The sequence below is a fragment of the Sabethes cyaneus genome, chromosome 2, assembly GCF_943734655.1.
Source record: "Sabethes cyaneus chromosome 2, idSabCyanKW18_F2, whole genome shotgun sequence".
NCBI classification, from domain to species: Eukaryota; Metazoa; Arthropoda; class Insecta; order Diptera; family Culicidae; genus Sabethes; species Sabethes cyaneus.
In genome coordinates, this window is record NC_071354.1 from 36,776,117 (window position 1) to 36,800,426 (window position 24,310).

Genomic DNA, 24,310 nt, shown 5'->3' on the forward strand with positions numbered 1-24,310 from the left:
ATACATCGTGCTTGGTTTTATGCGACGCCATGCGTCTGGATTCACTGACGTTTATTGCCTCAAGACGCTATATTGCTCTCTCGTACGTAGCATTTTGGAGTATGCTTCCCCGGTTTGGGCTCCTGCACACGTAACACAGATCCTTGCGATTGAGCGAATTCAGAAAAAATTTTTGCGATTCGCCTTGCGTCAGCTACCGTGGAATGATCCAGTCAATCTTCCCAGTTACATAGACCGTTGTCAACTGATTAGCCTGGATACACTCGCAGTCCGGCGCGTCAAACAGCAGCGTCTATTTATATTCGACCTAATAACAGGCAATGTGGATTGCCCGGAACTCCTGTACCAGATACCGTGGAATGTACCTCCTCGTCGGCTTCGGAATCCACCGTTATTGGCCATCCAATTCCACAGAACAAATTATGGTGCGAATAATTGTTTTAATGTCTGCTTGCGTTCCTTCAACGATGTTTGTAATGTGTTCGATTTTACTCTGTCTAGAAATGTGTTTAGTAGTAGAATCCGAGGCTTAAATTAGTTATTAAGTAAACAATCTGTACGACGTAGTCGAAGATGGTGAAATAAAAATAAAATAAAATGCAACTTTAGTTTATATGATTTTTTCTGCTGCTTAAACGATGGAATAAATTGAAATCAGCTGCCAGAGATATGACGCTAGTAAAGAATTACTCTCGCGTAATTTTTCAAAAGGACTTATACACTGGCGTGCCTAGACCAAAACAGAGCGTGGGTAACCGAACTTTCAAAAGCAAGTTTTGGCCAGAAAATTACCAAGGAATCGCAAGAGAGCGCATGTTTTTTACGTAACTAATTTATTTATCGCAAAATTTCCGGTCGATTAGGTTAACAGCTCCAAAGTTCGGAATTCCACTATTAGGATTTTTTTACATTAAATTTTATAGAGAAGAAGGGATGTGTGTTTCAGTCTGGACCCACCCGGGAAATTTAAATTGGATTTGATTTCAAACTGACTTAAACCTGAACTTTACATTAGACATTAGCTTAGCATTTGGATTTGAATTATGACTTGGCGTTTTGTTTTAAAATTGGTTCAAAAGTGCAGTAAATATTGGACTTCAAATTGGACCTGAATTGGAAGTTGCAATTGGACTTGAGTCGAACATAAATTGAAATTAAATTGGCCTAGATGTTGAGCTCAAATTGGGCTTGAAAGTGGACATGAAAGCAGACTTGAAATCAGAATTGAAGTTGACTTGAAATTGGATTGCACATCGGATATAAAATTGGAGTTCAAATTAGACTTTAAATCGCAGCTGAAATTAGAATTAGGTTCTACTTGAGATTGGCTTAACAATGGGACATTGAATTGGGTTTGAAATTGGACCACAATCGAACTTTAAGTTGTACTTCAAATCGGAGCTAATATCTGACATTACATTGGAGCATTGAAATTAAAATTAGACTTGAATTGGAATTAAATTAGGCTCTGAATTGGACTCAAAATAGATTATTGAACATGACAACAAATTGGACAATTTGATTTTGAATTTGAAATTTGATTTCAAATTAGGCTTGTGAATGTACATAAAATTGGACCTCAATAAGCCCTGAAAACGCACTTGACTTGGACTTGAAATCGGTAGTGAAATGGAAATTTAAATAGACTAGACATAGGCTTTAAAATGTGTCATTGAATTAAACCTCAATTGAATTTCAAATGGCAGTTGAAATTAGAATTGTATTTGGCCTAAAAATCGGACATTAAATTGCACTTAAAATTGGACCTGAAATCGGAGCTGAAAATGGAAAAGAATTAGACTTGGAATTGAACTTAGAATGCGACATGAAATCAGAACTAAATTGGATTTTGAAAATAAACTTGAAATTTGACTTGGAATTAGACTGGGAATTGGCTATGAAAATAAACTTGAAATTGAACTTGAATTAGACGAGAAATTGGCTTTAAAATGGGGCATTGAAAATGAACTTATGATTGGACATGAATGTTGACTTGAATTCCAACTCCAAATCGTACTTGAAAAAAGCAAAGCCAAAGCCTGGGTGCTACATTCCGTTACCGAAACTTGACCTTCTGTTTTATTTTTATACGACAAAATTCGCAGCCAGCTTTTAGAGTGCAGGACAATTGCACGGCCAGTTGCTACCATCCTATCGTACTTGAAAATTGACTTAAATTGGACTTAAAATTAAAATTAAAATTAAACTTAAAGCAGAATCTATTTAAACGCACTTAACTTTTTTAGCGCTTGTTATTCAATACCGGACTATTGAGTTGGCAACCCCGGACTTCCCGGTTGCATATTGGAAAATTATTTAATTTTACATTAAACTTGTTATAGATTTAGAAGGTGGGGCACGTAACCTAGTGTGCCCCAGTCTGAGCACGGTAGGGAACCTATACCTATAACTTTGAGATACTCTTTCGATGTCTAGTGCTCTTCTGATTATTACGATTTCATACAATTTTATTAATAACAATTTACTTCAATAAAGCGTTATTTGCATCCAAAGAACGTTGAGTATTCAACGTTAAATCACGAAATTCGTAGAACAATGGAGTAAAGGCAGAACTTAATAATTCGAACCAATTCAATTTTGAATCGCATTCAGCTTCCTATCCCATAATTCAGATGTAATCTAGATAAAGCGAACGACATTAACGCGTGAACAACTATTGTTTCAGAACCAATCGGAAGCAAAGCACCTTCCTTTTCATCGGAAGCCATTGCGGTAGTCCGTGTTGGATTGAACGCAACCATTGCTCTGACCTGTCAGGCGCAAGCGTTTCCGGTTCCAATTTTTAGGTATGGATAAGTGTAGTTCAACAACCTTATGCTCTCCTTACTCTCACTGTTTTTAAAAAATAGCGATTTTAGTATACAACATATTCGTTAACAATTTGGTCAAGAATAATTTTCGCGTCTTAGGTTGCCCAAAATGATTTGTGAATTCCATTGTGCTGGTTTTCTATTTTGAATAAATTAAGTAGTAAGTTAGGACCTTTCGATCTACTTCCGCTGCGATTCCTCAAATTTGAAGAATAGAGCAGTTGTCTCCAAATAAATAATGTAACATCATAACAGATTCGTTTAAAGTAGCAACTTCAGGGTTCCCTTTTTCAACTGTGAATGAGAGGCTCAAAGATCCACCCACTTTTCAAACGAATGACTACTTTAATTTCAGAACCTATCGGTAGTAAAGCGCCTTCATTTGCTACGACGGTAATCACCATAATGGTAACTCCATCACACAGTAATATTGCTCTGCTGTGCCAAGCTCAGGGTTATCCAACACCTGTTTTCAGGTATGTTTGATTCGGCTAGAATGCGTTGTCTGATTTCATACCCATCCCATCAGTAACGTTCAGGTTGTTTGTTTAGTATCAGTACCAGTAGTTTAAACGTAGAGTAAATTTCCATCCGAACATTGTTCCAATTTGCAGAGCCAATTGGAAGTAAGTCACCTTCGCTTTCCTCGGATTCAATGGCCTTTGTTAGAACTGCCGTAAATGGAACTTTTGCTCTTCTATGTCCGGCGCAGGCATTTCCCGTTCCTGTTTTCAAGTAAGTGAACAGTGGAGTTCTGTACGGTGTCCTATTCCCCACATCAGGCATTTTTGGTACATCAATTGAGTTGGGATACACCGGTAAAAAATTAAATTTCTTTGTTTGACGTCGATTCACAACAGAACCAATCGGTAGTAAAGCTCCCTCTTTTGGATCCAACATTATGACCTACTTAGATACGGACATCAATTCAAGCATTGCTCTGCTTTGTCAGGCACAGGCTTATCCAGTTCCAGTTTTCAAGTAAGTCGCAACCATCGAATGGATATTCTGTCGTTTTAATTTGGTTTAAAATCTTCAGCAATGGTACTCAGATTTGCTTCTTAAATATTCAGGCAATCGGTTTGTTCCGATTTAATTTATACATACTTAATTTATGTTGAATTTACAAATATCCACCTATACGTACGCAGAACCAATCGGCAGCAAAGCACCATCTTTCGCAACCAATTCGATGAACTACGTGGATGCCAACATAAATAGTAGTGTTGCCTTACTCTGTCAGGCTCAGGCATATCCCGTTGCGATATTCAGGTAGAGTTTTCAGTTTTTTCCGGGTTACACAGGGTGTTCTTACCATGGTTAAAATTTGGTTGCATTCAACTACGAATTAATTAGCGATAGCTGTTATCACGGTTTTTCTTAGAACCCATCGGATCGAAAGCTCCTGCCTTCAACAATGCAGCCTCCCAGTTTGTCGTTAGTTGTGCTCAAACGTCTCATGTAACGCTACTTTGCAATGCACAGGCATTTCCCGTACCAATTTACAGGTAAAGCAAACACTAATTTAAACTTATCTCGATCCAATAACTATCAACTTGTTGGTACCCTTTCTCATGAATTTGGGCAATTTCGTTCTGTATCGGATGAGTTATGCACTGTAATTTCTTCCTAGAACCAATCGGATCGAAAGCGCCTACCTTCCCTTCAGACGAAAACAGTAGATCTTATACGAAGGCCAGTAATACTAGTTTGGCACTTTTCTGTCAGGCTCAGGCATTTCCAGTTCCCATCACTAGGTAAGAAGTTTAGTTTTGCAATTGCACGACAGAAGCAGAATGTAAATATTGAAATTGCATCACAAGGTCATCTCAACTCGGGCAATTAGTTTGATTGTGGCGTGAATTAGTTCAACTAAATTGGCCATTTTCCAGAGCCGATTGGATCGAAACCGCCAACATTCCCCTCGGATGCGAGAAGCATCACATATGTCAAGCCGAGCAATACCAGCTTAGCGCTGTTTTGTCAGGCACAGGCTTTTCCGGTTCCAATCACAAGGTATCTTTTGTTTCCCCACCTTTCAGGCAATTGTTTTTTGAAATTATAGTTGACCGACGTCAGTGTTTCTGTTTTCTTATTATCAGAACCGATTGGATCGAAGGCGCCCACTTTTTCCAACGACGCTCGTAGTAGCACGTATGTGAAACAAAGCAACCACAGTCTTGCGTTGTTTTGTCAGGCTCAGGCGTTTCCAGTTCCGCTAATAAGGTATTACACGCACTCTAGAGTACCCATTCTGGCATACAGGTTACTTCCGAGTAAACAACTTTTTCAATGAGTACCTTCTTTTAGAACCCATTGGTTCGAAAGCCCCTACGTTTAACTTCGATTACAAAACGCTTTCGTTCGTTAAGCCAAGCAATACCAGTTTGGCATTGTTCTGTCAGGCACAGGCTTTCCCGGTACCAATAACGAGGTAAAGTATTTTCCCAACAGTATTCAATCCAAATCCCATCATCCAAGCATTCAGGTTCTTATCAGACGTCGTGCACTCATAGGTCGTATTGTTTATTGTCCTTTTCGCAGAACCCATAGGCTCTAAAGCTCCGACGTTCAATTTTGAGTCCAAAACGCTGTCCTTTGTCAAGCAGAGCAACGTCAGTTTAGCACTGTTTTGTCAAGCACAGGCATTTCCTGTTCCGATTACCAGGTACATGTTGTCTTCGGGTGCTGCCGGTGGCATGCTCGTGTTTTAGTTATAAATTAATTGTAAAATTGCACCAATTATTTAGATAACTGGAACGCAGCTTTAGCGACTCTTAAATTTTACCATGACCGATTAAGGGAACAATGTTTGGAAATAATACCGATCCAACCAAAGCTTAATTACTGCTGACCCAATCATCGTTATCATTGCTTGGGAATATAGCAAGAATGTGATTGAACGAACGAACGAACGAACGAATATGAGACGCATGGCACCCAACGCTTATGCCACTGACGCAAGCGTACGACAAACAACCGCCGTTGCTGTGTGCAGATATTCTGCTACCTACACACTCGCGATCGCACAGCCTCGTAGTGTCTTTTTGCATAGCCTTACAGATTTTGCATTACTTTTTCTTTTCTTTTTCACCTTACGTCCTCGATTTTGCACGCGGGTGGAAGTACGAGCCCTCGCGTGTGATCGATATCAGTTGCTCGGACCGCAATGACGAGCGAGAGCGACGACCGTGGCTAAATACACACTCGCAAAAACTGGTCGCAGTGCATGAATAAAGGGATGCTTATGCCAACGTGTACGTTAGAACAAGAACGCGTGAAAAGCGCGAGTTAGAAAAGAGCGCTCGTTTGGTTATCAATAGGGTAGCAGCCCCATCGCTCCGTAAATACAAAAGATAAAACTATACTTTCTTTAACAATATTGTAGATAATAATTAACTCTACAATTGTCCCTTACATTACTTTTTCTGTTTTGCTAAGGTGCTGTAATCAAATGAGCATTAACTGAGCAAAAAACCGAAAATGAAGCCTGACTGTTATTCAGCAAACCTATAAAGACTATGTTGGGTTTTTTACAAAATTCAATTTTCAAGGTTATATAGGGGTCATTCCCTCTCAAGTGATCATATCCGTTGTAATCGACCACCACCGATTTCAACCAAATTTTTTATAATTACTTATTCTGACCCCACATTCAATTGCCCAAAGTTTTGTACGGATCGATCAATCCCCCTTGCAGTGACATGCAATGAAAAATGAGTTATTTCGAAAATCTAAGAAAATTGGAGAAGCGTCACAGCAAGGAGGGTTGATCAATCTGTACAAAACTTTGGGAAATCGAATGTGGGGTCGGAATGAGCAATTATACCAAATTTTGTTGAAATCGGAGGTGGTCGATTACAACGGATATGATCATTTGAGAGGGAATGACCCCTATATAACCTTGAAAATTGAGTTTTGTAAAAAACCCAAGATAGAATATTTCAAGACCTTCTCCAAATTAATTGTTTTGACCAATACTAACATCCTGTGAAGAAAAATCTGAGGTGCATAAAAGTTAAACAATAATTGCTTTCGGACATAGCGTGCCCCATTGCGGCTAATTCTAAAATTCGCCGTGGTGTTTAAAAAATCCCTGAGGTGGGGTGAAATTCCCTGAGAATTCCAGGTTTTATCAGAGTAATTAAAACATCCCTGAGGATTCCCGATTTCCAGGTTTTTATAGGCAGTAGACAACTGGAGGAAGTGTTAAAAGTAAATTTTTAATTAAAATTCGGCAAGTATTTCTAAAATTTATCAATATTGTCAGTTGGCAGCTACCAAGAAAGCAAGGTTTGCATCAATTTTTCCAAGACATAACGGAATGTCGCAGTGGTCGACTCACTTTTGGGCGTTTATTCATAAATTCCGTATCAAAGCGACCTTTGGCAATCCAAATATATTGCTACAAAGGTTTTTAAATAAGCTCTATTTTGGGGAAAACCAGGGACTGATTGCATGAAAAATTATAAACTTTTAGGCAATTATAAAACGAGTAAAATTGTTGGTTAGGTCGAGCCATGTTGTGTAAGTTGGACCACCGTTGAATATCGAAGAAATGTGTGTCGAACTTACAGATCAAAAAATGAAAGCCATAAAAAACTGGCCATCTAAATACAAATATCAAATGTATTTATCAAACTTATCTAAATTTTGACGATCAGATTGATGTTATCACGGTAAATGTGGTTCGACATGTGGTATTACAATAGGAGGGTCTGGGCAAGACCGCATGATTTACGTAGACTACATTTGAGAGGTCTTTTGCAACGGGACTTGAGTTTGCACCTGGGCTTAGGCTTAGATCGGAACTTTTTTTTTTTTTGTATTGTTTATGCAGGGAGAAAATCTTCATAGACAGCACCTTCACGGTGCCGAATAGGATTCACATGGTGCCAACATGCGCCTACCTACTAAAAACTCTCCTGCTGCCCGTTCCTGAACCCCTCCCGGAACTACCGTTAGGTTTTACTTCAGGAGGGAGGACGTGCCGAAGCACTCCGACTTGTCCGTTGCGTGTGTGGGTCCACACAGCACCCTTGCCATTTCATACCGCCACTACCCTTCACCTAGGGCCTGGGCTGCCCAATCAGCCCGTTACTGACCCTAGCAAGCTATGTCGGCCCTGTCGTTGCAAACGTTCTAGCCGTTGCAACTCCGTTATCACCGCGGTTGCCGCCCTATCGACGGCACCCCATGCACGCTGCTCAGCACACATTCTCTGCACGATGTTGTCGGCGTTGGTGTCTTCTCCAACGACCGCAAGCATCACCTGCCGAGTGGACGTAAACCGCGGGCAGTGAAAAATCACATGCTCCGCCGTTTCCTCGGCTACCGTGCAAACGGGGCAAAAGGGTGAATCTACCCGCCCGCGCGTATGTAGATACTTCTTAAAGCATCCATGACCCGACAGAAACTGGGTAAGGAAAAAGTTTACCTCACCATGACCTCTGCCGATCCAGGACGATATGTTCTGGATCAGCCTATGGGTCCACCTACCATGGTCGGTGCGATCCCATTCCGCCTGCCAACGCCTAATAGAGTCCAGCCTAACTCTGTCCCTAGCGCCCCTGACGTTCTTCTGCCTATGGCACTCGATATCCTCACCTAGGAGTATGCATATTGGAATCATGGCTGCAATAACCCCAATCGCATCCAACGATATGGTACGGTAGCCGCACGCAACGCGCAAGGCTAACAGCCTGAACACCTTGTTCAGGCATGCCTGATTGCGCTTACTCTCCAAAGCCGGGGCCCACGCCGGTGCACCGTATCGTAGCACCGACATGGCAACGCTGGCCATCAGGCGTCTCTTACTGCTGCTAGGACCGTAGCCGTTCGGCATGATCTTAGACAGAGCAGTGACCGCCGTTGACGCTTTACCACAAGCATAATCCACATGACTGGTGAAGTTCAGCCTGTTGTCTGTCATGACACCCAGGTACTTCACACTTCGTTTGGAGACAATCACCTGTCCCCCCACGATTATTTTTGCCTCTTGGGCCGACTTTCGGTTGCTGACCATCACAGCTTCCGTCTTATGGTGGGCCAATCGCAGATTGACGCCCGCCATCCAACCCTCTATTATGCTTATGGCGTCTGATGCCAGCATTTCCACCTCCTCCAGAAACTCGCCTACCACTGTAAGGACGATATCATCGGCGAAGCCAGTGATATCGACCCCAGTGGGTAGTTCGAGCCTCAGCACCCCATCGTACATGGCATTCCAAAGCGTGGGGCCGAGAATCGAACCCTGTGGAACACCCGCTGTCACTTTGTACCTCTTCGCCCCGTCCGCCGTGTCGTACACTAGCGTCCGGTTCTCGAAGTAACTCTTAAGCAACCTGCATAGATGATCCGGTACCCTCATCCTATGCAGCGCTACCGCAATTGCACCCCAGTTAGCGCTGTTAAAGGCGTTTTTGACATCGATTGTGACTATGGCACAGTACCTGTCGCCTCGCCTTTTCCGTTTCATAGGCTTCTCGGCCCTCTCCACTACGGACTTTATGGCATCTACAGTGGACTTCCCCTTACGGAAGCCAAACTGCGTGTCTGCCAGTCCGACATCACTTTCCACTACAGGCGTCAGCCTGTTTAGGATTACCCGCTCTAGCAATTTGCCTAGCGTGTCCAATAGGCAAATTGGCCTGTACGACGAGGGATCATCAGGCGGTTTCCCCGGCTTTGGCAGCAGTACCAATCTTTGGACTTTCCATTTGTCTGGAAATTCGCATACCTCTAGGCAACTCTGAAGCGTCTCTCTAAACATATCGGGATACGCTTGGATAGCCGCTTTGAGTGCCTCGTTCGGAATCCCGTCAGGACCGGGCGCTTTCTTCGATTTCAAACCCCTGGCAATTACGATGAGTTCCTCATTCGTGACCGGAGTGAGGACATCATTCGATTGACCGTACGGGGTCGGAGGCCACCAAACTGGATCGTGTTGCGGAAAGAGCCCTTCCACGATGACTTTCAGCTTTTGGGGGCAGGTTTCCTGCGGCGCAGATGTACCCTTCATCTTTTTCATTACCACCTGGTATGCACCACCCCAGGGGTTTGAATCCGCATCGCGACATAGCTCCTGGAAACAGGATTTCTTGCTACGCCTAACCTCTTTCTTAAGCGCCGACCTTGCCGCTCTAAGATCAACTCCCCGAGCTTCAGCATCTGCATCGGTCCGGGCCCTCTGCGCTAGCCTTCTCGCTCTGTGGCACCTGGAACGGAGCTGGGCAATGGTATCACTCCACCAGTATACCGAGCGACGACCGTTCATTGGTTGCCCCGTCCTAGGCATAGTGGTATCACATGCCCATACTAGGACGTTGGTCAGCTCACGAGCACTCAGGTTCGAGCGGGTGCTCTCTGCACTGAGTGCTTCAACGAACAGGTCTTTGTCGAAGGCCTTCACTTTCCACCTCCTCCCTGTCGACTTCGCCCCGCGTGGCCGTAGCGCCCGTCGTTCAATCGTGTACCGTATAGCTTGGTGGTCACTATGCGTGTACTCATCTGACACCCTCCAGCCCATGTTGGCAAGCAACGTTGGGCTGCAGAAGGTGATGTCGATGATCGATTGTTGTACCCCCCCTACAAAAGGTACTGACGGATCCCACGTTAGCCAGACTTACATCTAGCTTGGACAGAGCTTCCAGCAAGCTTTGCCCCCTCGGAGTAGTGCACCTGCTACCCCATTCGACAGCCCAAGCATTGAAGTCTCCTCCAATGACAACGGGCTTGCGGCCCGTGAGTTCGTCGGTGAGCACGTCTAGCATCCGGTCAAACTGCTCCGGCGACCACCTAGGTGGAGCGTAGCAGCTACAGATGCAGACGCCATCGACCACCGCGATCACGAACCCCTCTTGGTCGGACGACACCACCTCCTGGATCGGGTATCTACCCATCACGGCGATCGCTGCCATCCGACCCTTATCGATAACCCAGTTAGCGCCTCCACGGGGGACCCGGTAGGGATCCGCGATAATGGCAATATCGCACCCCGTCTCGGCTGCCGTTTGCCAAAGCAACTCCTGTGCCGTTTCACAGTGGTTTAGGTTAATCTGTATAACCTGCACCCTTATCGTTGCAATGCCCGCCTATAAGCCGCACACAGTGGGCCACCTGTGGCATGCTTATTTCCCGCATCGACTGTGCAGAGCATGCACCTGGGGGGTTTGCTACATCCCCTGGCGAAGTGGCCATCTTCGGCGCACCGCCTGCACAGCTTGGACCGATCGGGGGCCTTACACTTGGCCGCCCGATGGCCAAAGCCCATACACCTGAAACAGCGTTCGATACGCCGTTTCGACACCAGTGTACACACTGACCATCCTACCTTAATTTTGCCAGACGCCAACATCTTGTTGGCGATTGCCTCTGGCACGTTTAAGGTCGCCATAAAAAGCCATAAAAAACTGGCCATCTAAATACAAATATCAAATGTATTTATCAAACTTATCTAAATTTTGACGATCAGATTGATGTTATCACGGTAAATGTGGTTCGACATGTGGTATTACAATAGGAGGGTCTGGGCAAGACCGCATGATTTACGTAGACTACATTTGAGAGGTCTTTTGCAACGGGACTTGAGTTTGCACCTGGGCTTAGGCTTAGATCGGAACTTAGACGTGGACTTGAGCATGGGTCTACCCTAGGACCCCTTTGGCTAGAGTTTGGTTTTGGCCTTGGGTTTTTGCGTGGACTTGACGGAAATCTTTCTAACAATGATTCTGCGATCATGACCTGCACTGTGATTGCGTGAATGCGTACGATTCCTGCATTCAACTTGCGTTTCGAACACGGTCATTTGCCTGTTTTTGGATCCAGTCAATCTGCCGCTTGCGAAGACTGCCGCCTACAATCCATGTGGCCTTTAAAGAGAAGCCAACAGGCGTTCTCCCGGTTTGAGTTCATATTTAGGAGCGTACACTGCCAATTGACTGAGAGCATAACGTAATTAATTTTTTCGTTTCTCTTTTTGTCTCCAAATCGACTACCACTGTAAAAGTTTGTCGTTCGGCGTCAGTCCGACTGACTTCTTCCACGCATATGTAGTGGTTGTTTTTGGTAGTATTGCATCATACATAGCGCGGTTTCTTTTCGAAACTGTGGTGACGGCCAGTCAATTGACTATCTTGCAGTCATTCGCTACTCCAAACGGTTAAAGAAACTTGAGCGAAAAGAAAATGTAAGATCAGAACACATTCGTTCTGCTGTACAATCGGAGGTATGACTGAGCGAACTGCTGGTTATATTATGCAAAGCGTTTGTATTCCACGTTCCACCACTAAACGAACGGTGAGAATCTGAATACGCGGTGGTGCGGCTGGGATAGAAGAAACGATCGGTTAAAGCCCTGATCATGATAGAACGAAGTTGAGAGATCGTGTAGATTTTACAGTATCTTATTTTTTTGTCAATTTTCTCTGTTTTTTATTGAATTATGATCTCTTCCATGCGATTCTATTCGTGCAACATTTTGTGATCGGTTGATGTGAAAATCTTAGATCAACCGAGTGTCTTGTCTTGTCTTGGCTTATAATTAGGCTCATGTCGAGCTCTGAGAATAATCTCAATTCTCAGTGTTTTACTGGCAAAGTGCAGAAGACGAATCGATTTACTCTCTTTAAGTCGAATGTTACCTTCTCGGACATGCGACAAATTTTTGTTCTTCTGCTTTGCTCTGCCCCCGAATGATCGTCAGTTGTGTTTCATCTTTCTTTTTCTGCCGGAGCACTACCGAGTGCATGCTTTCATAGTCACGGAGTAAATCGTTTCAGTCCTTATAAATCCCTTGAACAAATAGTTTCTAGTCTGCAGTATGCAAAGAAAAGATTAGCTCTGCTTATAGTTGCGCGCTTTCTACGCAAGATAAGTGGTTGTAAGAGAAAACAGTATTCATGCATCATTCGGAGACAGAGCAAATGGTTGAACAGAAAACAAAAGCACTTTGTCGTTCTGAGAAGCAGATGTCTCTGTCTTTTTATGGTTAAGATGTCTGCTTATAATGAAGTCAGACGTATGAATAACTTTTTATAACAGCAATCTTTACAATAGACGAAGCAAATGATGGAAGAAAGAAATGAAATTATAGGTGTGTATAGTATCCTTAGATTAAGACAAAAATTAGACGATAGTAGGGACATTTGAACCATGCTATTAGATTCGTAATTCGTTGTATTTTGCTAAGCTAGGAAATCCCCGGAATAGAACCGATTAATTCTAGCCGATTAATACCGAATTCGAATCCAAAGGACCTTTACCTTTACCTAGGCGTAAAACGTTACATCAACTAGTGTTCACTTTGTTTTTCAAATTTGGTAAACAGTGCTTTGGTCATTCAAAGAATGTAGGTACGCCTTTCTCAACATTCAGGCAGTTTGTGTGAAAGTAGTTTTAACGCGCATTCTAACCTAATTTATCAACTTAACAGAGCCGATCGGATCCAAAGCTCCTACATTTCCATCCGATTCTAGTACCAGCTCGTTTAAGAAGCCAAGCAACTCAACTTTTGCTCTTCTGTGTCAAGCTCAGGGATTTCCAGTTCCTATTACCAGGTAGATACGCTCGTCGTAAATGAAAGTCATGGGGAAAGATAAAGTCACCTATAAGACAAGCTAGTTTCAAATGGATAATGAACACGTATCAAATTCAGGCAGTTTGTTTGCGAAGTTCCACATGGTCCTTTATCTTAGACACTTAATTTCTGTTTGTAGAACCCATTGGTTCAAAGGCGCCCAGCTTCTCATCCGCTTCGAGAACCAGTTCGTTTGTAGAGGCAAGCAATTCCAGTATTGTTCTATTATGTCAGGCACAAGGATTCCCAGTTCCCATTACGAGGTATGTGCAGCACTTCTATACTACTGTGGGGGATACAATCAGGCAATTTGGCAAATCAGGCTTGGCTCCAGGCACTTTAAACAAAAAATTATTTGAATCTATTTCCTAGAACCAATCGGATCGAAAGCACCATCATTTCCGTCGGCAGCGTTGAGCAGTTCTTTCAAATTACCGAGTACATCCACGATTGCATTGTTCTGTCAGGCACAGGCTTTCCCGGTTCCGATTACCAGGTATAGACCTTTACACCGCTGCTATTCCAACATTCTAGGCAATTTGATGGTTGATGAGATAGTTTTACTTTAGCAGGTTAAATCGTTCTTTCCGCAGAACCTATTGGACTTAAGGCGCCAACGTTTCCATCCGCACTTCTCAGTGGATCGTTCAAGTATCCAAGCAATACGACGTTCGCATTATTTTGTCAGGCGCAAGCTTTTCCGGTTCCCATCACAAGGTATACTGGTGGTTAAGGTTGAACCTTTCATTTTTAACAACAGTTCAGGCAATTTGTTCCTATTCGATTATAGAATGTTTAAAATGTATTTTCGTTTATTTGAACAGAACCAATCGGTTCGAAGGCACCTTCGTTCTCATCAACTGCCCGGAGCAGTTCCTTTGTAGAAGCCAGTAATCGAACTCTGGCGTTGTTCTGTCAGGCCCAGGCATATCCGGTTCCAATTTTCAGGTACCTACTTAAGCGCTATCGATCAATCATTCAGGCAATTTCATCCGGTAAAAATTCAGAAACTACAGAAAAAATTCGGCTTTATTTATAATTTACAGAACCGATTGGCTCAAAACCACCGACCTTTTCTACCGATTCTAAAATAAGTATGTTCATGAAACCTAGCAATTCCACCGTGGCTCTTTTCTGTCAGGCACAGGCGTATCCGGTTCCGGTGACGAGGTAAACTCTACTCAGTCAATTGTGATACCCATCATCTAAAGAACATTCAGAAATTTGTTTGGTGTCTCGATATGAACTAGATTAGATTTTTATTTAAACGTATATTTAAACGTTGACAGAGCCCATTGGATCAAAAGCTCCCACTTTTTCCTCGGATTCAATGGGTAGCATATTCAGGCGGCCCAGCAATAGCAGCTTTGCGCTGTTTTGTCAAGCGCAAGCTTTTCCGGTGCCAATAACCAGGTTAGTCTACCAGAGGAGGGGGTAAATTTCTACGTGAAAAGATTTAAGATAATTCGAAAAAATATTTTTTCACCAAAACAATGTACTATGAACCATCAAGTTGCATTTTCTCTCTCTCCCTATGTACTCTTCATTGGAGTTGTTGGTTTAGCGGTGTAAACTTCAACAGCAGCTCAGATAATTTGCCGGAGTTGTCCCCTCTGTCGTGCCGTTTTTTTATTCAGATTAGGAGACATCTAACTGTCTGCCACCAATTCTGTTTACTTTAAAGCATAACGGTTTTTCTTATCATCGTTGATTACGACACCCGACAATGCTTTTATTATGAACGAACGAATTCCAAGCATATTTCGGCTTTTACGTCTATCGTGCGTGTCAGGTAAAAGAATTTGTGTCTGTCGTACGTTTTTTATGTTTCAATTCTAATTGAAAACAATTCTTAGTGTTTCCTGTATGACAAAATATAATTGGGCTCGAATGCCTTTCAGATGATTGTTTTGCGGTAGGATTCTTGAAATTAGAATCAGCAATAAACGTCAATTTCGCCTTTATATTCCCGCGTACACACGTTCTACCAAAAATCTACAGTCGAATCATTTCACACCTCCCAACAGTCAGGCAACCATCATGTATACAACTCACGCACGAGAGATACAATAACTGTCCATAATATTTCATCCACGCACAGAACCCGTTGGCTCGAAACCGCCAACATTTTCCTCCGAATCGAAGGGCAGCATCTTCGAGAAACCGGCCAACAGTAGCTTTGCATTGCTCTGTCAGGCTCAGGCATTTCCCGTTCCGATCATGAGGTAAGCGATCATCAAGTGCACTTCCACAACCACCCACCCACCTTCATCATAAATCTCACACCCAAAAAAAACGCAAAATTTCCGACAATGAAGCCCCATTGATCACCGATCACCGGTAGGCTTTTATTGGATAGGACGTGAATCAGGCAGAGGGCACACTTTTGAGCAGCATAAATTAATCAAAATTATCGCCTATCATCATACACAAAAAAAAATTAAGAAAAGCTAGTATAATGAACCGTTTCATATCCTAAAAGCAATATCTCTTTCTCTTTTCTCTTCTTTTTTATCAGAACCTGTCGGCAGTGTTGCACCGAAAATTTCCGGGGACCGCCTTCAGGAAATGAGTGTAAACAATGCGCAGGATTTTGCCATTCTCTGTCTTGGTCAAGCCTATCCAACACCGGCCTTCAGGTGATTGTTGATTGTGCTTCTTAAGCTGAATTTGTACCTATTCTATTGTGACTTATTTGCCCATGACGAACGTAGTTACCTGTCTGTAGAAAGAAAAAAACTCCTATTTAATTTTTTTAATTAAATGAAACATATTTGGCTGAAAAAAAACGAAATATTTCTACTATTGGCGACAGGTAACGTACGAAACATGGTTAATCAACTGACTTTAAGTTACGATTGTTTTGCTTAATTGGCCAGTTTTTTGAGAACACGCATCATAAAATCACAATGTTTAGAGTTATCATGAATCTAAATATTTAGCATCATTCCAACATTCGGCAACATTTTTTGTTTGTTTGAAAAGTATCATCAGTCTTATATAATACTATTTTCAACCTCATTCTATTGTGCAGAGCCGGTGGGCAGCGTTGCTCCTAAGGTTTCCGGAGGTCGGCTACAGGAAACTTTAGTTAAATCTCGCGAAAGTTTCGCTATGCTGTGTCCCGCGCAAGCCTTTCCAATGCCTGTTTTTAGGTAATCACAAAAGTTTTTTATCTCAACATTCAGGCAATTTGTTTGCAATTTCACCGCAATAGGGTTAACTCAGAATGAAATGTTTCAATTGTTTTGTCACAGAACCGGTCGGTAGTGTGCCTCCGAAGATTTCCGGACACCATCTGCAAGACTTGAATGTGCGATTGCACGCCGACTTTGCAATTCTCTGCCTGGGACAGTCCTACCCGACCCCAAGTTTTAGGTAAAATCCTCATTGCAGTAATTAAGGTTCTGGGTCTCAAACATTCAGGCAATTTCTTATTCTCAGAATGTAGTTTGAGCTTAATTTTTTCCTTACGTTAATTAAATCAATAGAACCCATTGGAAGTGTCGCTCCGAAAATATCCGGTGGTTTGCTGCAGGAAATGAAAGTCCGACTTGGTCGAGATTTTGCGATTCTCTGTCTAGGTCAATCGTATCCGATGCCAAGTTTTAGGTAATTTTCTACCGCCCAACACCTTTCCGACATTCAGAGCAAATCACACTTTGGTTTGCGTCGCACTTCTCATCACATTGTTGCTTTCTTTGCGTAGAGCCTGTTGGCTCGGTTAAACCTAGGGTAGCCAGTAAGTTTGAAGTAAAGGAAACCGCCGTCGATTCTACCTTCGTTGGTCTGTGCAACGGGCAGGCTTTTCCGGTTCCAGTTTATAGGTATCCGATTGGATGAGCAAGATTTTAGTTCTTCGTTTGTTTGTGTTTTGTAAACTAATCATGTTTCTTTCAGATCCCAGTGTAAGTATTATTAAATTCATGTTTACTTTTTGGACAAACAATAATTTGCATAATATTGCAGCGACCTTACATTGATTTATTATTAAAAAAACAACTACCATTTTCTTACAAAAAAACAGGAAATTTCGCTCATGTTCATGATGCTGGTGTTAAAATCAATACCGAAGTGAATATTGATATTATGAAGGATCAAGTGCTTCCCTGGGTGAAGACCACTCTCTAAAGATCGAAACGTTGTCCTAAAACAGGCACACATGTCACACGACAAATCGGACCCAACGATGGCTGATGGAAAACATGAAGTTTTGGCCGAAATATTTGTCACCTCGTAGTAGACCCATGGCCCTGGCCGCGCCGTGTATCTTGCAAAACAGTTCACTTAAAGGTTCCTGAAGAAGTATGCTTCCTGAATGGTAGTCTGCGTTGATCAGATTGAAAACCACATTTTTAACGATTCCAAATCAGCGTCGAGTCGATCAAGAAGGGTTATAGCGAGGTTCTTGATTTACGCAATTGATTTGAAAAGTCTACCTATTCGATAGTAGCAACTATGGAAGTATAACCTTCCTCAAATCGGCTTACAAAATTCTCTCCCACATTCGGTTTCACCGACAGAGGCCGTTACAGGAATCGTTGCCGGCGACTACCAGTTTATGCCATTCCAGTTTATTTTGGGCCCTATTCTCACAGTCACCTTACTTACTTTACTCTACTTTAGTGGCAACGGTCCGTTACCGATCCTGCGCCGAACGAATTATGGTCCTCCAGTACCGTCGGTCCTGGGCTGCCGTTCTCCAATCCCCACGAACACCAGCTGAACGTGCATCGTCTTCGATAGCACACACCCACCGGGCGCGGGGTCTGCCTCGGAGTCTACGGTCTCTTCCTGGTTCTCTGCTGAAAATAGTTTTGGCTACTCTTTCATCAGGCACTCTGGCCACGTGTCCAGCCCACCGCAGCCTGCCACATTGCACTACCTTCACTATATCAGCATATTTGTATACTTGGTACAGCTCGTGATTCATGCGTCTGCGCCACACTCCATTTTCCACCAAGTATAGATCGCATAATTTTACGCTCAAAAACCTCAAGCACTCGCCGATCAGCTTCCTTTAGCGTCCATGATTCGTGTCCGTAAAGGGCCACCGGGAGGATTAGTGTTCTGTAGAGCGCCAGTTTTGTGCGAATTTGCAAACTACGGGACTTCAGCTGGCTACGTAATCCGTAGAAAGCCTGATTCGCGGCTGCAACTCGTCGTTTCACTTCGCGGCTTACATTGTTGCCACATGTCACGAGTGTACCAAGGTATATAAATTCCTCCATTACTTCATATCGTTCCCCATCTAACTCCACCTCGGCACCAACACCACTTGGGCTCTCACGTTCCATACCAGCAACCATGTACTTCGTTTTGGCGGTATTAATGGTAAGTCCCAATCTCACAGCTTCCCTTTTAAAGGGTCTGAAGGCCTCTTCCACTGCTCTACGGTTAATTGCGATAATAACGACGTCATCCGCAAAACCAAGAAGCATGTGAGATTTCGTGATGATAGTTCCATTCCTTTCCACGTTTGCCCTTCGTAATGCACCTTCCAAGGCAATGTTGAATAGCAGGTTAGAGAGTGCATCCCCTTGCTTCAGTCCATCCAACGTTATGAAAGCAGCTGAGGTCCCGCTATTCTAACACATGATTTGGATCCGTCCAGCGTCCCACGAATCAGAGTAACTAGTTTCGTCGAAAAACCATGTTTTAGCATTATCTGCCACAGCTCATTTCGTTTAACTGAATCGTACGCCGCTTTAAAGTCCACAAACAGATGGTGTGTCTGCAAGTTGTACACCCGGAACTTGTCTAGCAACTGATCCGTCGTGGAGCGACCCTCACGAAAACCAGCTTGGTACTTGCCGACGAAGGACACCGCTAACGGTCTCAGTCTGCAGAACAGGATACGGGAAAGCAGCTTGTAGGCAGAATTGAGCAATGTAATTCCTCGATAGTTTTTACACTCCATTCGATGTCCCTTTTTGAAAATTGAGCAAATGAGGGCTTCCAACCACTCCTCCGGCATTTGTTCTTCCTCTCAGATCCTGACAATGATCCGGTGGATTGCTTCGTACAGCTGCTCGCTCCCCGCTTTTAGAAGTTCAGCCGGGATACCGTCCTTCCCAACAGCCTTACCGTTTTTCAGCTCACTGATTGCCTTCTTAACCTCCTCCTGTGTTGGTGGCTCCACAGCTTGACCATCGCTTACAATTTCTATTATTTCCGTGCTGATCTCCGCATTTACCTCACCATTCAATAGTGTCTGAAAGTGCTCCTTCCACCTGGCTGCTACCGCTGTTTTGTCGGTAAGCAGGTTGCCAGCACTATCATTGCACATCACAGGCGTGGCAAAATTCCTGCATCTCACCGTTTTATAGAAACTCCGTGTGTCGTTGCTGGCGTATCGCTCCTCTGCGACGGCGTGCACGTGCTCCTCGTACTCGCGTTTCTTTAGACGATGGATTCTTTTTTCCGCAACTCTAGTCTCTCTGTATCTCTCTCTGTTTTGACGCGTTGCCGCAGTGAGCATGCGACTCCTGGCCTGGTTCTTTTCATCTGTCACTCTCTGGCATTCGGCATCGAACCAGCTGTTACGCTGTCTTCCACGCGTCGTGCCTACCACCTCTCTCGCTGCTGTTTGGATTGCACCATGGATGTGCCTCCACAGCCCATTTATGTCTTCTTCTTCTACCTGCTGTTCTGCGATTCGCTGGTCAAGCTTCCTGGCGTACTCCACTGCTACGCCGTCTGCCGTTAACCGCTAGATGTTGAAACGCAGCGTCCTCTCAGTGCGAGCTTTCGTGTTTTGGGCACTCTCCATAGGTCCTCTCAAGCCTGTCGAAAAACTCGTCTTTAGCATCATCGGATTTATCATCTGTCGGTGCGTATAAGTTGATTAGGCTATAGTTGAAGAATTTGCCCTTAATCCTCAATACGCATATACGGTCATCTACGGGCCTCCACCGGATAACTCGTTGCTTTTGTTTTCCCAACACTGGGAGGCAGACTCCATGTTCTGCTTTTTTGCCGCCATTGTAGTAGATGTGGTACTTGGAAGAACTGCCTGCAATAGGGTCTACTGCACGGAGCTCCCTTTCTCCGGAATTTGGCCACCGAACTTCCTGAATAGCAGCGATCTCCACTCCGAGTTGATGCAGCTCTCGAGCAATCAAGCCAGCCCGTGCCGGTTCATGGAGAGTTCGGACATTCCAGGTACCAAGTTTCCAGTCATTATCCCTTAATCGTTTCCTTGTCCCTTGCCGTGTCCTGTACCGATTGTTCCGTCCTGAATTTATTTCTTGGTAATTCGTGGTAATTGGGGTTTTCGGTATACTACCTCACCGGGGTCGCGATACCTACATCCCGCAGATGGGTTTGCCATCTTAGGTATAGCTTGCGGAATACAGCATTTCATATTCAGCCACCCATTCCGAGACAGACGCTGTGTGAGCCGCCCCTCACCTGGAGAACAGGCGCTCTAGTTCGCACCTCTTAGCTTAGCTGCTTCAGTAAGTACATGAAGCATTTCCGGGTAAGGCCATCGACTGTCATCATTTGACTTAGATCTGCATGGAGGCGCCAGGTGGGAGCTTGGGAGAGCTATGCTTGACGCTCCTTCCAGGTAACTCTCTCCATTTCATACCCCACCTTACCGAGATTTTTTTAGGTGAGGTGACAATTTGCGATTCTCACAGTCACCTGGGTGACTGTACAAATCAAATGGGGCCTGTAAGGTGAGGTGACTTTGGGTGAGGTGACAGGAAAGTGAAAGAAGTGAGGTGAGGTGAAGTGACTGTGAGAATAGGGCCCTTTTTTTCGCACTCGTCAAGTTCCGTTTTTATAGCACCTGATGACACTGCACAAAATGGTTCTGACCCTATAAATCTTGTGGATGATGATCCTTTTTGTGCCAGTAAATCGGCTTTTTCATTTTCTTCATTCTACATTCTACATACCCGGAACCCAGTAAAGATTGACCTGGTTCTTATGAATCTGCTGTCGCAGTGAAACAATATATTCCCACATCAGTTTGAAGTTACACATTGCGGCCTTTAGCGCCTTGAGTGCTGCCTGACTGTCAGAGAAAATGCTAATGTTTGCGTGTCGGTAATTTTTCTTCACGCAGACATGGACGCATTCTAAATTGGTTACACTTCTGCTTGAAAGACAGTGGATCAGTTTTTCATGGGAACATAATGATCTATGAGTTACGAGCATGAATAGAACGGTAGCCAGCGTGCCGGATTCCGATCTCGCAGAGATTCGGCGAGAAATCGGTTAACTGAAGAATATTAGAGCGGCCTGAAAGGAGAACCTCCAGACAGAACTCTACAAAAATGTCCAAGAACCGCTCGCAACGGCACTTCACTGGATAATTTCAAGGATTTGGGAGTAGGAGAAACTACAGAAGGAGTGGATGAAAGGTGTGTTTTGTCCCATCTACAAAATGGATGATCTAGCCGCTCTAATTACCGAGGCATTACGGTGGTCAACGCCGCCTACAAGATGCTCTGTCAGATTTGTTTACGTCATCCATCCCCAATAGCAAGAGAATTCGTAGGGCAGTACCAGGTGGGCTTTATGGGCGTCTGTGCTACTACGGATCAAATTTGTACTCTTCGACAAATCCTCCAGAAATGTCGGAAGTAGAAGTGCCCACGCATCATATTTTTGTGGATTTCAGAGCAGCATACGATACAGTCGAGCGCGAACTGGCAGATAATGCACGAGTGCGGTTTTCCGGATAAACTGACGCGGATGATCAAAGCTACCTTGGAGTAAGTGATGTGTTACGTGCGTGTTTCGGGAACGCTCGACACGCTTCGCAGACGACCTCGGCATCATTACTAGAAACCTTATTGGGACGGCGGAGGTAATCTATGCCAGACTAAAAACAGAGACTAGGAGGATTGGGTTACAAATCAAGGATCTAAAACTAAATCACCATTATTCTGCGAGGCGAGTGACGTGACTATTTGGAGTCACCACGAATCAGGTGACATTTGTCACCTAGATGACTCGCTTTGTCACCTAGGTGACACGGTCTGTCACAAGGGTTTCTTACCTAGGTGACTCGGTTGTTACCTAGGTGACTCGACTCGCCGTGGCGAGTCACGGCGAGTGACAATTGTCGTATTGCGTCACGTGACTCGCAGAATAAGGGCAAATATATGGAAGGAAGAGGCCGGTCACGTCGCAAGGATGACTGTGCTGTGAAATCCATTCTCTTCAAGAACCCCACCAGCAGTAGGAATTAAGCGACCCAACCAACGTGCTGGATGACTTGACCAGGTTGAAACCGACTTGCGCGTGTCGAGACACTCAACGAGTTGGGGACGAGTAGCCCTGGATCACCGAGTACAGCGTGGAGATGAATTCTTGATACGGCCAGAGGCACCCCGGCTCTGTGCCCGCCTTGACAAATTTTCTCCCGTTAAGATTATGCAAATTATCGTTGATTCAAATAGCATGAATTCGAGGTAACAAAGCGAAAATAAGTCTTCAGTATTGAAAGCAGTAGAGTTACACAAGCAATTTTCTTGAATGAAGCTAAATTTTCGCTTTGTTTCTTATGAGGTAAGATGCAGTTATACAACTGAGTATATCGTAACAGATAGTACCAACCAGCAATCTCAGCGTATTCATGATCTAATGTACCGTGCCATCATACTATTCTCAATTGATCACAACTTGGTACATCAGAGCCAGAGCACGCTTGAGACCCAATCAAAACCGATCTAAAGCAAATTTTCTCCACATTTTTTTACAGATGGTACAAATACATTGAAGGAACCACCCGCAAACAAGCGGTGGTACTGAACGAACGCGTCAAACAGGTCTCCGGAACGCTGATCATCAAGGATGCCGTGGTGGACGATTCGGGCAAATATCTATGCGTGGTCAACAATTCCGTCGGTGGAGAAAGCGTGGAAACAGTGCTCACCGTAACCGCCCCGTTGGCCGCAAAAATCGAACCACGCACCCAAACCGTAGACTTTGGCCGACCGGCGGTGTTTACGTGCAAATTTTCCGGCAATCCGATCAAGACTGTTTCGTGGATGAAGGATGGCAAATCGCTCGGTCACAGTGATGCCGTACTGCGGATAGAGTCGGTCAAGAAGGAAGACAAGGGAATGTATCAGTGCTTTATCCGAAATGATCAGGAAAGTGCGCAGGCCAGCGCGGAACTGAAGCTTGGCGGACGATGTGAGTGTTACACTAAGAAATTGAGACTGAAGGAGTTAATTAATAAATTTTCTTATCCTTGCAGTTGATCCACCGGTGATTCGAGAAGCTTTTCCAGAAGAAACTCGACACCCCGGACCATCGGTATTTCTGAAGTGCGTTGCTGGAGGCAATCCAACGCCGGAAATTTCCTGGGAACTGGATGGAAAGAAAATTACCAACAGTGAGCGGTATCAGGTCGGTCAGTACGTGACGGTAAATGGGGATGTAGTGTCGCATTTGAACATCAGTTCGATCCACTCGAACGATGGTGGTTTGTACAAGTGCAGCGCCAGCAGTAAGGTCGGCGTAGCGGAACATTCGGCAAAGTTGAACGTGTACGGGCTGCCTTACGTGCGAACCATGGAGAAAAAATCGATCGTGGCCGGTGAGACGCTGGTCGTCACATGTCCGGTCGCTGGATATCCCATTGATTCGATTGTATGGGAGAGAGGTACGGTTAATGGGAATTTTTAAAGGATTAAAAAGTTAACGGGAGTAATTTTGTAGATAACCGTCAATTGCCAATCAACCGTAAGCAGAAGGTATTCCCCAATGGAACACTAATCATCGAGAATGTGGAGAGGAATTCGGATCAAGCTACGTACACATGCGTTGCTAAGAACTCAGAAGGCTACACCGCACGGGGGACACTGGAAGTTGCTGTCATGGGTAAGTGGAATAGCTCCTTTTCTCTAGTGGTTATTGGATTGTGGAATTCGATGGG

The 24,310-nt window shown here is 44.1% G+C and overlaps 1 protein-coding gene across 1 annotated transcript in view; it reads left to right on the plus strand.

Moving 5' to 3' along the window:
* LOC128733890 (cell adhesion molecule Dscam2) overlaps positions 1–24,310 on the plus strand; it is a 115,145-nt gene that overhangs the window by 40,691 nt on the left and 50,144 nt on the right. The window contains exons 6-8 of the mRNA XM_053827743.1: positions 23,129–23,565; positions 23,630–24,037; positions 24,094–24,255. Coding sequence (XP_053683718.1) covers positions 23,129–23,565; positions 23,630–24,037; positions 24,094–24,255 — 1,007 coding nt within the window. The remainder of the gene's footprint in view (positions 1–23,128; positions 23,566–23,629; positions 24,038–24,093; positions 24,256–24,310) is intronic.